Source organism: Cryptomeria japonica, chromosome 1 (assembly GCF_030272615.1).
Source record: "Cryptomeria japonica chromosome 1, Sugi_1.0, whole genome shotgun sequence".
Lineage (NCBI taxonomy): Eukaryota > Viridiplantae > Streptophyta > Pinopsida > Cupressales > Cupressaceae > Cryptomeria > Cryptomeria japonica.
In genome coordinates, this window is record NC_081405.1 from 166200399 (window position 1) to 166218837 (window position 18439).

Here is an 18439-nt window from a genome sequence, read left to right on the forward strand (position 1 = left end):
ATATCGGATTTTGACAAATTCGCACGACCCGTGAGTTAAAAATGACTCATGGGACTGTCGCTGTCTAAATATAAAAGTTTCAGAAAATCGGATATCCAATTTTATCGGATATCCGATTTCAACACTTAAATTATTTTTAAATAACATATATAATATAATAATATATTATATAATATATTATTATATTATATAATACGTATTGTATTATATTATATATATTATAATATTATATTATATTATATAATAATATATTATATTATATATAATATAATAATATATTATATTATATATAATATAATAATATATTATATTATATTATATATAATACAATATTATATAATATATAATATAATATAATATTATGTTATATTATATATTATATAATATTATATTATATTATAATATATAATATAATACAATATTATATAATATATAATATAATTTAATATTATATTATATAATATAATATTATATTATATTATATATAATATAATACGTATTATATAATACGTAACATATAATATATATTTTAAATTAAAATTACAAATAAAAATCAGATATCCGATTTTATCCGATATTCGATTTGCATAGGTAATTACCAGGCCAAGGTATACTGACACCCAGGCCAAGCAAAAAGTCAACACGGATTTTTGCATTTTTAGGCGAGTGAGGAAGGCTTTTTTTTTTCACATCGCCACTTTTTGGCCCCCCTTGATCCTGCACTAAACCTTCAATATAAATAGTGTCATCGGCTCATGCTTATGAGTAATTTCATTATATTGCCTAATAAAGTTGTAACAACTACATTTGTGGCATCGTCCCTATAAATCATCAAGGAGGAACAAAGGATATTGTGGAGTTAAAATCCAAGGGGTAGTAAATTCCCTTTGGATTGATAATCTAATATGATTATTCTTAACAAACCTACATCTACTAGTGAAGTTGTAGAAAAATCCAATAAGGCTTGGATGTATGTAGTTATTTGAGTTTATTTTTAATTGGATGTTATGATCCTTTATTTTGATACACATGGTAACTTGACCATAGGACTAGGACCTAGATGGAATTAAAAAATAAGAAAGGGGCCAACATGGACCCTTTTTTGTTAGGATAACTGGTGGACAACTGAGAGTGGGGGGGGGGGGGGGGGGGGGGGGGGGGGGGCGTGAATCAGTTGTCAACAGATTATATTAATCAAACCACTTAATAACCTTTAACTGGAGCACATAAACATTGGATACTGAAATAGCAGAAACAGATACCAATAAGCAATAAAACTTAAGAATGAAACAAAGAATTAACACAATGCAACCATACTACATAACACCATGATTTATACATGGAAAACTCAATAAAGTAAAGGGAAAAACCATGGTGGGAAGCCTACCCACAGTCAGATGATACTTCTACAGAAAGTATGTGATACAATAAGGGGCTTGCACATGCAGGAAGGCACAATGCCTAGAGCGCACTGCTCATTACAAAGGAGTCTCACTAACTACAAAGAGGTTATAACCACCTCAAGATAATTGGACAATAATCTAGAAGAATGAACTACTAGAGATAGCATCTACCATGCCTGATTACAGTCCTGGTTAGGCTCAATATCGAAGGCCTTTGACCTCTTGCTTAAACCCAATTCAATCACCTATGATCGACCAAATCTCCTTCGCATATGGTATTACATTCCATGACCACGGTACACTTTATTCCCATACCATGATCTACAATGAGATCTTACATCAATTTATACAAACCCTAAGGCCTAAACCAATTAGGTCAGCCACCTAAAAGATATTACAATGAGATCATTACATACATCCATATTACAATGATATGCCATATCGGCTTAAGACCAAAACAACAATAACCAATCCATAAAACATCCCGGTAATGTGTAGAGAACACGTTAACATGATACTAGTCCATAACCTAGATAGGTACCAGACCTAATCTGGGTCCACCACGCCAAAGCGATGTCTCCAACCAGTCGAGGCACAATCAAGGATCACCTTCTGCATCCTGAATTCCATCTAGAAGCCGCACCAACACCACCTATGCATTTTGTCAAATATTCTCAGTAAAAGCTCTATCGGTTAAACCTTAAACCCTTACTGGTAACACTAGTTCTTCTACCGGTAACCAAAACTTGTCTGTCGGTAACCAACCATAACAGCTAGTGTTGCCATAAATGACAAAACATCAATGCAACACATAATCAATTCCTCCATATTGCCAACATTTTTTTCTTTTTTAGCTTCCCAATGTGGGTAACAATCGCAAATAAACTATCTATGACAATGAATTTAGTAAAGGTTATGTGCCAACTATACAATTTACATCAAACCATAGATCAAAAAACATAACTAAGTAGGGTCCTTAATCTCATTTAGAAGTGATATATGTACGTAGTCTAGGGATGGAGTGTGTCCCTAGTACATAGGCAATTAGGAAAGTCAAGTGTCAATAAATAATAATATATTAAAGATAAAATATTTGAGTGAGGCGAATTGGGATAAAACTCTATAATATAAAGTAACGATAAAATTAATTCATTGTATACTTGAAAGGATCCTGAGGAGATCACTTGTTTCTTTGTAGGCCATAGGCCATAATTCTAAGGTGGGATTCATCTTGGATATATACTCTAGGATTCTGAAGTGTAGTCTTGAGAAGAGAATGGTTTAGGGTGATGGACTATCCCTATTTAAGTCTCTAACCAGACCATTATGTTTCCTATCTTGTTTGATGGATGGATGTCGATCCTATTTGATGGTTGGATGACCATCTTGTTTGATAGATGAATGCCTAAACCTATTTGAGGGCTAGATTCCTATCTTGTTCTTGTTTGATGGATAGACGAATACTCGAGTATACAAAAAATGAACGCTTAATAACTTCTAAGAGGAATAGTAAGAGAAAAAATGTTGGTATTTTGGGGTATTATGGAAGGGTTATTACACCCTATGTAATGTTTCTTTTGGAATGGATCATATGTATCTCCCCATCAAATAATTTCCTCTAATCTTATTTCATCTTCACATCCCCTATGTTTGAGTCAATACACTATGTTTACTCATTTTCTACTTGTTCAAAACTAATTGTTCCTATTCACCACCTTCCCACCCCAAACCACTTATTTTAGGATCTTCTCAACTCCAATAATCAACCCTAGGATTCCCCTATCCCCTATCATCCCCCCATCATTCCACACACCCCTATAGATTCAACATTTCACTAAACACTAATGCAATTTTTGCATTATTTTCTTTGATTGTTTGTGTTGTATTATGTGTTTAATTATTTCTCATAGTCCTAGTGATTCATACAAGGCACTATCATGTTAACTGTGTCCCTTTAGATTATGGTTTACTATGTTAACATGCTCACTAAATCACTATGCTATTTGCAACTTGTGCGTTTTGTTTCAATCATCATTCATATGTTGCATCATCATCATGATCAATTACATCTTGGTACATAATTATAGTTCTATAGAAAATAATAGATAGTCCTTATAGATAGTCCTTACACTATATGTTACTTAACAACATTCATCATTTTCATCATATCTCTGCCACACTTTCTCTTGTCCATCATTCATCATAGTCCCCTCTTATCTTCCTTTTCCTTTTTCATCCTCTAACTAGATGTCATCATAATCCTAATCAATCATCTTGAGATATCATCATCAAATATGTGTTCCCATTACATATGGAATCATCTAATCCTATCATCCAATCAAGATCTATCAACTTGTCAAATACTCATCCATCATCTTTTATCCATGTATGCACTATCTTTGTTTAATCATTTGAAATGATTCATCCTTCACTATGGAATGCCATCTTATCGTTCATCCTCATACATTATCTCTTCAGGAAACCTTTAAGCCCCATTCAACCTAATGGCTCTCTTGAGGTCTTCTCAACTTTAAGATTATCCCACTAACTCACCTAACCCATACGTTCATTAACTATGTATTTTAATTTCAATGCAAATTAAAATTTTACAAAGATTTTTTTTAATGGAGGAGTTGAAACATCTTGTAATGTCATTTTGAACTACAACAGAGGACATGAAAATTCTAACCATTTACCTCAATAAGAAAGGAGATATCATAAATAGTGGATGATCCTAATATGTTTAAATGTTATGATTAGTTGGAGAGGTCGAGAGTGGAGGACTAATAATACATGGGGTTGAAGGATTCATAGTATTTGGTTCACCCATCTAGCTCATGATTTCATTAAAAGGGTATCCATCAAATGGTCCAAGATCTTAAAATAATGAAATAACATGTTTAGGGTGAGGGTGGAGGATTAATAGTACATTGATTTGAAGGATTAGAAATACTTGTTTTAACTTTCTAACACATTTGATCAAAACCATATTATTACTGAACATGTAAACAAATGAAAGCAACAAGAATTTTATAATCATTTTAAATTGTCCCTTTCACCATATATAAAGATGTTGATATGTTGATATTGAATATTAATTTTAAATATTAACACGCTTTGAACAATATAATAAAAAATAATAACCCTTTTATATATATATATATATATATATATATATATATATATATATATATATATATATATATATATATATATACTGCCATACAAAACTCTTTTCAAAAAGTTATGTTTTCCTTTATAATAATATAAAGCAAAATAAAAATTTGAACAATGACATTATTTATATGTGAACCACAAATTCACCCTGCATAATTGCATTTAATTCAATAGAAATCTTAAACTAAAAGCCCCTTCAATTATATTCTCTTTGTTTTCCGTTCTTCCTTCGTATTTGTTATTAATATTTTTTTAATATTTCTTTTCCCAGTAGTGAAAAATAGACACTTCCATGTGCACCATCCTTAGAATAAATTTTATTACCAGCAAATCATACGGTTGATATTCACTATTTTATTACCGTTAACGTGTTTGGAGAGTGCACATGGAATCGCTTTCTAAAGTATTCTCATGGAGTGATTGTTAAATAATTTGACGGTCACCCTGCCCGTCATCTAAACGTTACGTCACGCCTGACGGTTAGACGTTTGTTGGTTTACTCCCGACTGACTAATTTAAGAGAAACAAAAAATGTGAACATCTAGAAACTCCTGACCGGGGCAGCCGGTCGAAATGTTAATCTTACGTCACTCCTTGTCTCATTTTAATCTCACGTAACTTTAATCTTATGTCACTCATTTTAAAATTGGGATGCACCCAACGGGCGACCGGTACGACCCTTTCTGCTTTGTCATTGCTTATTCGGTTAAAATAAAAAATAAAAAATAAAATATTTATTATTGTACATGTACTCTAACAAGGCACTCTTGACTAGGTACATCAAAATGAAAAAAAGGTCTCCATTTTTTTTTAAAATAAAAAAAATATATAAAGTTAAAAATTTGTAAGATAAAATTAAAAAATAATATTATAATAAATATTATTTTTTATATATATTCAATAATACAAAGTGGTTGTGGAAGAAATCAAATTAATGGAATAACATTCAACAATCAATATAAATAAAGAATTCCATGTGATGTTATTTTCTCCTTGTGACACATTTCTATCACTACTATACCAACTTAATGTAATTGAGGACATAAAAAATAATATTATAACAAATATTATTTTTTATATATTTTCAATAATACAAAATGGTTGTGGAAGAAATCAAATTGATAGAACAACATTCAACAATCTATATAAACAAAGAATTTCATTTGATGTTATTTTCTCCTTTGACACATTTCTAGCATCCTTGTACCAACTTAATGTAATTGAGGATTGTCAGGTTTGTACATTTTCACTATTCTTCCGTTTGTAGATTGGATGGGTCGTGCATTCTTTTCATGTTCCTACAAAAAAACATATTACATAATATTAGCTGTAACAATCTAATTGATATTTTCAAAAAAATAAATTAATTTTTTTTATAGACTATGAGATTAAATCCTATTAAATGTTTAAACTAATATTATAAAGAGTAAAGTATGAATTGATAAATAAATATCTATATTTAAAAATAAATTTTATAAATGAAATATTTATATGTTAGATTTGTTCAAGTTACAATCTCAATCTTATTTCACATATTATATTTTAGAAATATGTATACATAAAATATATTGTCAGTTTATAAATGTATAAGAAAAGATATTTACATCGTGTATTGCCTCATGCAGAGCTCTGATTTGTTCTCGTGATACAGTCCTCACCTGTTTCATGTTTCGTTTTATGTTATGAAAATGTTGAAAATCACAAATATAATTTATAATATTTATCTATTGAGGGGAAATATGTCTCTTAAAACTTGTAAGAAATGATTTCTTTTTTTAAAACAAAAGGACGTCAAACCTTGTGGACGATGTTCCAAGTGACTCCCTCAGTGCAAGGTGGAGTTGTGAGAGATCCATTGTAACGATAATACTTCCTACTACCCACTTTGATGTGCCTGGGATTAACTATACCGAGGGCTTCATCTGGAGGCTCCATATCAGAAATGGAGGCAATTTCATCCATTAACTATGACAAAATAAAAAGATAACAACATACATTAACAATGATGTCAATGACTCAAACCTTTTGTTGATAGGTTACAATACCTTCCAATGCTTTTCCTCCCTTTAGTCTTATTTAGTAAATACTCTAAACCTTTAATTGGATGGTAGATTTTTTTTCTCTCTTTCTGATTTCCTAGACTGCTCTTATATATCTACAAATCTAAATTTAATAATTATATTTAAAAAAAGCAAAGCGATTTGTAGAAAGTATTAAAAAGGTCATTAAGTATGCTAGTGTCAAGTTACCTCTGCAAGAAAGGTATCAGGCCGTCCATAAGTGTAAAGAATTCCAACAACTGCAATTTTGTTGTCTTCTGATTCATGTACAAGATGCATTTCTAGAGGATACCTGAACCAATCCAACGATTTACTCAGAAAAAAACCAAATATACAACTATTGCCTATCAAGAAATAAAATTTTCCACCTCATTCAGATCAAAATTTATAAATGTTTAATCCAATTTTATATGTAATAAAACTAGATTATCTTTAATAAGAATAATCCATTTTTCATTTGGTACTTTCAATCCTTCAATTTTCCAGTTGTAATAAAGAAGATTATTTTAACCGTACCTTCTGCCATTTACAGTATGCTCAGCTGGGGAGTGCCAATGACATTGATTAAGCTGATATCTTCTACCCTCTATCTCAATACTGCCAGCGCCTGTAGGCCACTTCAACTGATTCAACATAACCCCAAACAAAAATTAAAATGGTAATTTCAATCTCCTTGAAAATAAAACACACCATAATATCAGAGCTTCAATCTTAAAAAAACAGAGCTTCAATGGCAGACCATAATATCATGGCCTCTGTTGACGAGGGTTGCATTTGCAGGGCGATAAATCCTGCGCAGTTGGCCCAGATCAGGATATATTTTAGCCCTCTCCTTCACCACATCAATGGGAGATTGCTGCCGCCCATTTCCACAGGCACTCCATTCTTCATGCAACTCTCCCCAGTGATCTGGCCCTCTCTCCTCGCCCACTACGTACGTAAATTCTCTCTCATCCTCTGTTTCCACATTTCCAGGTTACCAAACAAACAAAATTAAATAATGGTTTTATTTCTGAATCTTTTTATCCATATCTATTATCATTTTATATATCAATATTTTGAATCACATTTCTTTATGTAATAATGTATGAATATTTAAGATCACTTTCAGAATGACAATTTGAATCACATTTTCTGACCATCATCAAAATGATAAGAATGATTATTAAGTATGATCTGAAATATGGATAACTAGTGATAAATGAAGGAGCAATCTAAAACTTCATAAAAAAGTCACAGTCTAATTCAGAAACAAGAGTAATCAAAATTGAATTGATAAAAATAACTTATATACAGTCTAATTCAAAAATAAGTAGAATAATAAAAATTAAATTGATAAAAACCCAGCCTAATCCATAAATAGCAGTGATAAAAATCAAATTATTGAAAGCGGAGAATATTAAAATTCAAATGCATTACCGACTTCCTGAGTTCGAACCCTGGCGATGCAAAGCAATAACCCGAACAAAAGCAGTGCATCTCTCATTACAGGTCGTGCCATGCTGTACAAATATTTTCAAACTTGAAATGAAATGTTAGGACAACCGGATATATATATATATATAATTGTCGTGACAAGCTCTGCTAATCACATATCCTTTTGTTTGTTAGTTAGTTATTAGAATAAGTCTTACAAAAGAATATTTTTTATTTATTATGTGGTCGTACTTTGAATTAAATTTATATATAGTGATTTATAAAATTGTCGTGACAAGTTCTGGAAATCACATTTTTTTTTGTTTGTTTGTTATCAGAATAAGTCTTACAAAAGAATATTTACGTCGAAGGCGTTCCCTATATGAGATGAACCACACAATCTTTAAAATCTATGGCTGAAAGTTAGCCAAAACGAATGCAAGACCATTGGAAAGGTTTCTGCCGTTGATTGTTCGTTTCCCTAATTTCACTCGTCATTTTCCACTTGCCATTTGAGATTCAAGCTTCTGCATCGCTCATAATGTTAGAATACGTCAACCTCAGCATCCCATCGTGATAGTACTGAATAAGATCTTCACACGCTTGTACGTTGTAAATTGTGCGATCTTCTTCCATTAGTAGGCAACGTACTAAATGACTACAGTACGATTTATTTATTTTTATTAGGACTTTGATTTGACGGTTGATTTGATTCGGTAAGTTTTGAATAATCCACATTACCTACCTACATTTCATAGTGTGAATAGACAGAGAGACTAATGAATTGTACAATGCATATATGGGCACATATCTCTTGTCATACAGATTGTGGTTATAAGAATTAGGTGAAATACGAATCCATCTTGTCATAGTGTTCTTTGCCTTTGTACTAAGTATCCATAATTTAAGAAGCCATGCTTTCATCAAAACATGGGAGATTAAACATGTTATTCTAAATTCACACTAATTTACAGATTCAAAGTTAACTTTAATAACTTTAACAAGAAAAATATATCTTTATATGTGATTTCCAAAGTAGATTTTTTCAAAAACTATAAAAATAATATTATTTTAAGAATAAGAAAAAAATTTAGAGAATATTTTGTGGCGAATTTTTCATAATCATATTAAGTATTATACATTATATTATAATATATTATAAATTGTTTAATAAATTTTTTAAAATATATTTAATATATAAAATATTATATATATTATTAATTATATATATATATATATTTCTAATATTTATATATATTTAATATAGAATTATTTAGGAAGTATATAAATCAACAAAATCATGTCCGATTATTCATAGATTTCGGGTTTTCTAAGTTTATATGGCAATTTTGAAGCTTCATCAATAAATAAAGTAGAGGCTTCCCCATAGGTATATAAACATTTGTTCATGCATAGACTTGAGACTTTCAATTATATTGATCAACACTACCTTCCCTATCCCTCTCCATCTCCATATCTATATCTCTCCCTTCTCCCTCTATATATGAGCTCTCTCTCTCTCTCTCTCTCTCTCTCTCTAAAATATTCTATCTCTATCTCCCTCCTCTAACTATCTCTCCCTCCCTCGATAGCTCCTTATCCCCCAATCCATCTCTCTATCTCCACCTCTATCTTCCTCTTTATCTCTCCTTCTATCTCCCTATTTCTCTCTATCTCTCCCTCTCTCTTTTTGGTCTCTACTTCTCTTTATTCGTTTATCTATCTCTCTATCTTTGTCACCTTATCTCTTTCTCTCTATGTCTCCTTATATCTCTATCTTTCTATCACTCTATCCCATTATTGATATGTCTCTATCTCTACCTCTCCCTCTATACATCTCTATCTCTTCCTCTTTATCTCCCTAACTGTATCCCTCTCTCCAACTCTTTCTATATGTTTCTCCCTCTCTTCCTCTATCTTCCTCTCTCCCCCTTTATTTATAGAGATGCACCCCCCACCCCACCCCCCCGCCCCGCCCCGCCTCTATCTCCATCTTCCTCATCCTAAACCTTTTTTTTTCAATATATCTTTTCCTCTATCTCTATCTATATCTATCCATATTTCTTCTTCCATCTCTCCCTTTGTCTTTATCTTGTTAACTATCCATCTTACCCAATATCTCTCTCTACTCTATCTTCCTCTTTCTATCTATCCCTCTCCTTCTCTTCTTCACTCCATATCCCTCACCTCCTCCATCTCTATATATATCCCCAATCTCTCTCGCTCTCAAACACAGGCACTTCCCCCCTCTTTCTCCCAATCGCAAACATAACATGAGCCTATTGGTAATGGATTTTTCTTATCTTCTTGATTCAGAGGTTTTATTTCAATCATGTTTGGATCCCTATAAGTAGATACACAATTGATTCAAATTAAGCTATCACTTCTCCTCTAATACCTTTGTCTCACAAACAACATCACTTTCTAAATGGCAGGCTACCAATTAACCTCTTGTCCTAAATAAGGTATTAAAAAATAGACCATTTTTTCCCTAATTGACCTCTAACAACTATTCGGCATACCCATTGCACACCAATGGCTTTGTTTTTCGTGTGCTTCCCTCTCCGTAAATCATAAATGGCTTTGTTTTTCGTGCATGCAGATCTTTAAATAATCTGTTGACTACAAAAAAAAGCAACAGGCAGTTAGTTTTATGGCTTAGGAATAAATACACAGTTGCTTGGAGAAATGTGACATTGGAATTATGGAATTATAATTCATATTTCTTTAGGAGAAACAAATATTAATAAAAAATAAACACACCGTACCTAGGTGAACTAAACTTTTAATATTATAATTTGGGCCTATGATTTTCAAGATTTTTCATGTAACATATCTCTTGCTTTTAGAAGCTTATTTATCAATTACCTAAATATTTTTGAAGTACTTTTTAGAAATATATATTTAAAATGAAATTATAATTTATTTTATTTATTATTTTGTTAGAGCAATAAACATGGATAGAATTTTAATATTATGTATTAGATATTAAGTTAAATTTATTATTAAAATATATATTAATTTTATACACGATTAAAGTTATAGTTATATTTATTATTTTATACTATATAATATTAATTTAATGTAATATATATTAACTTATGATATTATTTTAAATTGATCCATCTATAATTTAAACTACAAGAATGAATACAATTAAATTAGGATTTAATCTATAAAATGAATACATAACTAAATTACAAATATATAGATGTTAAATATTATATAAGTAACATAATAAAAATAATAACAATTAAATAATAAGTATATATAGATAGTAATTTTTCATCTCAATTCTTTCTATAGCATGTTTGAGTTTTATCTAATTTGTAAGAAGTTACTAATTCATAATGGAAACTACAAGATCAAACCAATTCTTTCTATTGCATTTCTAATCAATCGATGCATTTGGATGTCTTGCCTCCCAACCTCGTTCATTCATTAAGAGCTACCGATTATAAATTATATTCTGTGTGCTGTTATCTATCCCTTGGTCCAGCTTGCCTTCCATCCAGTTATATTATTCTCCTTCCGACACTATATGAACTCGATTTATATCATTATATTATAGTTGTTCGGCTTGCCTTCCCGGTAATAGTAGAAAAGGAGGATGGTTGAAACTAAACTCTATTACTGTATTGCCTCTGATCAACCTTTCTCGGGTGGGAAAGAAAGTTACTCCCTATGAACCTGTTGAACTAGTCTACTCAGTTTGAAGAGTCCTTCACCCTGTTTCTCAACGTTTGGAAAGAAAGAATGTTAGACTAGGAAAGAACTTTCATTTGTTGGGTTGGGCACCACCTTCATGTTAGGCCAGCCACCACCAGTCGGGTCCCCAAATCTTCTCCTCATTGAGTTGTTTGAATTCTCCAACTAATCGACTATCGAGTTCCACTAATCTAGCTCGAGCATGCTTTCATTGAGTCAAGAAGATGAGAAAATCTTGAAGGCAACTCCTTAATAGACATTATTACGTACTGAGTTATCCGCCTTGAATTGGGCAAGCAACATGATTCAAATCATTTTACATCTCTTTTAGAGTAGGATGAGTCATTGATTTAGAAAGTTAACTTGTTCCACTTCATAGATGAAACATCTCTCTCTTTCTCCCTCTCCATTTTCCTATACCTCTATATCTACATCTTTTTGCATCTCTATATCTCCATATTCCCTCATCCATCTCTCTTCATCTCTATCTCATTATCTCTACATCTCTCTCTACTCTTGCCTACATCCTCTCTAGCTCTCATTACATATCACTTCACGTCTCCCTCTATATATTTCTATCTCATCTCTATCTATCCTCTCTCCCCTCTCTCTACATTCCTCCCTCTCCTCTCCATATCCCTCTCCTTCACCATCTCCATCTCCATCCCCTCTCTCTCTCTCTCTCTCTCTCTCTCTCTCTCTCTCTCTCTCTATTGCAAACATAATTCGATCCTATTGGTAATGGACCTTGATTATCTTCTTGATTCAAAGGTTTTCTTTTATTCATGTTTCGATCCATGTAAGTGGATGCATAGTAGATTTGAAGCTATCACTTCTTTATTAAGGAACCTTTTGCACTAACAATATTATTTGCTAAATGATCTGCCAATTGATGTCATATATTATGTACAAATTTATACATAAAATAGACCAATTTTTTTCCCAAATGAACTTCCATACCTCTTCGGTGTACCCATTGCACAAAAAGGTGCAATTGCTAGTTTGTTTAATTATTATACGATTGTACTTGGAATTAAATATTTATATAGTGACCTACCGGGCTATTTTCACCATAATCAGGCATCTGCTACTTATGGAAAAACCCTAAGGAGACCACGGAAAGAGTCATTTGTTTTAGGTGAGTTTAAGTAGGAATTTTTCCAGTTATGGTATCTTCTGGAATCTTCTGGAAGTTGACGGTCGTAAATACCAAGTGGCGTCTGGATGTTGAGCATTTCAATGAGCCTAGTGCTTTTTATTGGTTTTATATGCGTGTAACTGACAAGGAGTAGGTATAGGTTATTATAATTCTTTTTGGCTGTTGAGCATTTCAATGAGCCTAGTGCTTTTTATTGGTTTTATATGCGTGTAACTGACAAGTAGTCGGTATAGGTTATTATAATTCTTTTTGGCTGTTGAGCATTTCAATGAGCCTAGTGCTTTTTATTGGTTTTATATGCGTGTAACTGGCAAGTAGTAGGTATAGGTCTCATTATTCATATAATCTAGAAGTGGGTATTTTTATTTTGAGTATGATCGTTAGGCATTCTTTAAGGCATTTTAACAAGTAATTTTTTAAGGCATTTTTGTAATTTTTTATTTCGGTTTGATTGAATTAATTTTTTGTATTTTGTGAAGTCTATTGGTTACTATAATTTTAGTTGATTATTTATGTTAAATAATATGTATATGAACTTATGATGTTTTATTAGAGTTAAATTAATTAGTTTTTGAAACATTTATGTAGCTTTCATTTTTCTTCATTAGAAATAAAAATTAATAGTAAATTTAAAATGTCAAATTAATTTGTTAGAAATAGAAATTATAGTTTGTTAGTTATGAAAAGGTCATAAATTTATATTTGAAATGATTAAATTTATAGGTCAATGGTATTTTGTATTTAGTCTAGGAGAATCTCTTAAAAGATGTATATGTTGATAAAAGATATGTAATTTTGAGTGAAGTTAGACTCATTCCTCTAATTTTTATGTTTAGTGATACATCTTCGTGCAATTAGGGGAAGCATATCAGTAGCTGTTATAGCTAACTTCGTACACCCACAAATCCTAAATGATACATAAAATTTTGATGATTTTATTTTTGTTGTCTCTCTATGTGACTCAACTACTTATAGCTATTGGTGTGGCTTCTCGATAGTAACGAAACACATTGTGGGATCAGTTATGCGTGAAAGGGTCAAAAAGTACACATTTCAAAGTGTCGCCTGATACCTACTCAAAGATGCCCCAATAACCGTTCACTTAAAAATGCTAATACTTATGAACAAATGTCCTAGAAGTCAGGCACAAATGGGCCACTTATGGTCCAAACAAACTAAAAAGTGAGCAGCTTTTGGTACATGTGAGATTTATTAATGAGCTTTTAGTTATCATTTTTTATTTCCTTTAGAGTTAGTAACTAGGGATTTGGGTGCACAAGGAGTGCACGATCATTGGAACTTACACGACTACTAGTGCTTTGAACCCCTATCTACGACCTATATTTACATACATTTTTATACACTTTGTCATGCTATACATCATTTATGTCCAACCATACATGTGTATTAATGTATTCATCACTAAATGATTCTCATTATTTGTATTAGTTTTCTAGATACAAGGTGAACCTTATTGTCGCATACGTGACCCCATAAATTTTGAAATTTAATTTAAATTTTGATCAACTTCAACCTATTTTAAATACTAATCTTATAAGGTGACTAAACATGTGTATATATATTTTGATGCTACATGTTTTGTATTTGAAGATAAATGCCATTTTTTTTATATCCGAAGAACTTATTTTCTACCAAACTTAATGAGGTTGTATCTCTGTCAAAGGACCTCCTTAAAACAAGCTTAGAGGATTTTTATTGTCCATGAGCACTATTATAAAATAAAAGGTGGATTAGGATGATATGATGGCTTTGATCATCAATATCTTATCATTTTCCCATGAGTCAATTGTGGAGATATTAAACTTGTTGGACAGAAATCACTCTTTGACTTTTGATAAAATAAAAACATATTTGTTGTAGAACAATGTAACAAAAAAATAACAAATCTAGCTCTAAAAGTTTAGGAACTCATTAGCTGTCTGGTATATGAGAAAACAAAAAGAACATCCCCTTCATCTTCTCCCTCCATTTGACAAGCACAAAGAAAAGTGAAATGATGTTATTGTCAAGTAAAGAAGGAATGCTAAAATTGTTAGTTTAGGTTTTTAATTTCCTTATGTGAGAGAGTATTTATTTTTCCTACACACACTATTAATCTTGCTTAGGTTATAATAGAATGGTTAGGATGAGGACACAAGGCATAATCCTTCAATCACATGTGTTATTCACACTAACCTTTGGGTAGTTGAATGCCACACCCTCTTTTAGATTTATTTTCCACCTCCCATTATCATTTTTTTTCTTTACTTGAGTTGGCATAACCATGTATTTTGCATTTACCTAGTAGGAGTAACTTCCACCTATTTTCGGAAATTGGGAGTTATTATTCCTATTGGTTTTATTTACCCCTGTTTTTTTATATAATCAACCCTCACCTCTCCCTATGCTAAGTGTAACATCATAAATTGCACCTCATACAATTCCACGTCACATAGGTACATCACTTTAAGCTGATTAGATACATTTTTCATCTCCTTGTCCACATAGTCTGCTTTGCTAACTTAGGATCTAACATTTTCACAATCATGTTGGCCATTTGACTAATAGACTCTAGCACACCACAAAGACGTCCATGCACCACACAAAAATCTCACGAATATGTCATTCTACAAGTGGCCTTTTGAGCGTTATGCATGTGCCTAAGAGTTCGTAACGCCTCTATCTATGACCACCGATGTCGAGACTCTTCTATGTTCTCTATATCTTTTTCATTTGAGCCTATTTTAGGTATTCTTGACCATTTTTAAAATCTCTAAGCTCTTGGAATTCTTCTCGACCTCTTAGACAGGTTTTTCAACATTCAACATCCACCATTACCAAATCTTTTGGAGAGTCTTGGCTGCTCAACTTCATTTCCTCAAGCAATAGCTTCTTGGGCGACTCAAGGGGAGTTCTCTCTCCTTATTCATTTGCATCTCACAATATTATAATTTTTGTCTTCCATCAAGCATATCTATATTTTTGTTTATCTATTTATATCTGTAGTCACATAAATCTATCCACTTAATTAAATGAATACTTAGTATTTATTTGATTATTTAACCATCAATTAATAATTAATTAAATTAATATTTAATTAATTCATCTTAACCCTCTTCTCCTATTAATTAAATAAATTATTCAATTTATTTGATTTAATTCGCTTAACCAAATTCAGACCATTAATTAAATAAATAAATCATATTTATTTAATTAAATCTTCTCTCACATTTAAATAAATTAATATTTATTTAAAACCCCCAAAATCCCACCTCTCACATTTAAATAAATTAACATTTATTTAAATCACCTTTATCCTCTACCCACTTGCATTTTCCTACAAAAGCAAGTTGCACAATTATTTTAAATAAATAATTTATTTAAATCACCTTTATCCTCTACCCACTTGCATTTTCCTACAAAAGCAAGTTGCACAATTATTTTAAATAAATAATTTATTTAAATCACCTTTATCCTCCACCCACTTGTATTTTCCTACAAAAGCAAGTTGCACAACTATTTTAAATAAATTATTTATTTAAAATCCTATTTATCCTCACCCACTTGAAACCTTTAATGGTTTCCCTTAAAGTATTCAAACTTGATGGCTTTAAAGTCTTCAAACTTGATGGCTTCCTTCTATAGTCTTCTTAAGACTTTAATGGTTTTCCTTAAAGTCTTCAAGCCTTTAATGGTTCCCCTCAAAGTCTTCAAGCATTTTAATGCTTTATCTTCCTTTTTCTCATTTAAATAAATTAATATTTATTTGAATATTTATCCAAATACAACTTGCACACATTTATTGAAATAAATGAATTTTTATTTTTATAAAATCCTATTTTCCCTCACCCACCAAATCCACTTGCAAAATCTAATCCCCTTCTAGATTCTTCTAACCCCTTCCTAATTAACTTAATCCATCCCCTAATTATTGTCACATTCCTAAGCAAAATGGAGTCACTTCTCAAAGCCTAAAAGTCTTTGATAACCATTAAAGGCTTTCAACCTTCAACCACTAAATGTCTCAAAGTCTTGGATAACCTTTGAAAGCTTCCAACCTTCAACCACTAAATGGCTCAAAGTCTTTGATAACCATTGAAGGCTTTCAACCTTCAACCACTTAATCCCCAAAGTCTCCAATAACCATTAATGGTTACCTCAAACCCTCCCACATGGTTAAAACATTTGTTTTGACTCAACCTCTACCCAACCCAAAGGTCTCATCAGGCCATTAATGCTTTGACCATGATTATCTCTTAAACATTTGCACAAAGGTTTATCCTTGGATTAACTCTTAATCCAATGGGTAATCTTAATTTAGACTTGACCCTTACCTTCTAGATAACCATGAGGTCTTCTCAGGCCTTTAATGCCTCCAACCTCTTCTCTCAACCCAATCCTATGTTGACACTTGTCACCATTTTATTGGTGCCAATTGTGCACATGGATCCCCAACTTTCAAACTTGGCCCTTGATTAAACCATTCAATCTTAACCCTTCATTTCCCCATTTCTTCTATAAATAGAACCCTTCTCCTCAAGCAAGAGAAGCATTTTAGAGTATTGTTGTTATACTGGCATTAGCATAGAGCTTTTTCATAGCATCACTATCTACTCTTGCATAGTATTTGCTTATCATATTCAACCATCTTGAATCTCCATATGGCATCCATGGCTAGTGCTAAAAGCTGAGAGCTACACTCGTTTGGGACTTGGAGAGGAGAGGAACAAGGGAGGAGCAACTATGAGCATCTTGATTAGCTATTTCATTCTATGTTTATATGCTTTCTATTTCATGCTTAATATCTCTCTTGATATGCCTGTTTAGGATAATCTTTTGTTGCTAACACTAACGTTTGTTTCTTGTGCTCTTGTGTGTGTTGCCATCAAACAGATTTTCTAATCCTTTTTGCAGAGCATCATTTGGTGAACCCGACGTGAATCCAAACACCAAAAAGATCATTTTTTTTTTTAACCAATAACATGTTTGAATGTTGAAAATGTCACACAGGTTGCGATTTTGACACTGTTTTGGTGCGTTTGGCATTATTTTGGCGCTATTCCCCCTGTTTCAGTGCTTTCCCCTTCTCTGTCTTTCCCTTTCTTTTAATACGTTTGTGTTAAATAGTGCCTCTGTTCAAACGCAGACTAGCGCTATTGTAACAAAACGTTGTACAAATCACCTTGTAACCAAAAAAAAATAAATAAATTTAGGCTTGTAGAAGCCCACCAAATAGGCAGATTTTACTAACTATTTTTCTCTTTTGTGCAGATTTAAATTAGATTAAAGAGTAGATTTATATTTTTTACTAACTTGTTTTTGAAGTTGGTTTTAAAAATGAATTCACTTTTTATTTTGGTTTAAAATTAACTTCACATTTCAAATTTGGGCTTTTGAAAAAGAATCACACATTTGTTTGGGGCTCTTAAAAAGAATTTCATTGTTCAAAGGTAAAAAGAACCACAAACTTATACAAAAACAACTTTATTTTTTTTTTGCAAGTTAGGAAACAAACT

General features: G+C 31.7%; 1 protein-coding gene across 1 annotated transcript; it reads right to left on the reverse strand.

Moving 5' to 3' along the window:
- Nucleotides 1-5791: 5791 nt before the first annotated feature.
- LOC131042626 (alpha carbonic anhydrase 7-like) lies at nucleotides 5792-7616 on the reverse strand (the record flags this gene model as incomplete). The annotated part of the gene is made up of 6 exons (XM_057975935.1): nucleotides 5792-5878; nucleotides 6185-6238; nucleotides 6378-6545; nucleotides 6830-6932; nucleotides 7157-7263; nucleotides 7380-7616. Coding segments are annotated over 6 exons (756 nt in total), but the record flags the coding sequence as incomplete, so codon positions are not given.
- Between the last annotated feature and the right edge of the window lie 10823 nt (nucleotides 7617-18439).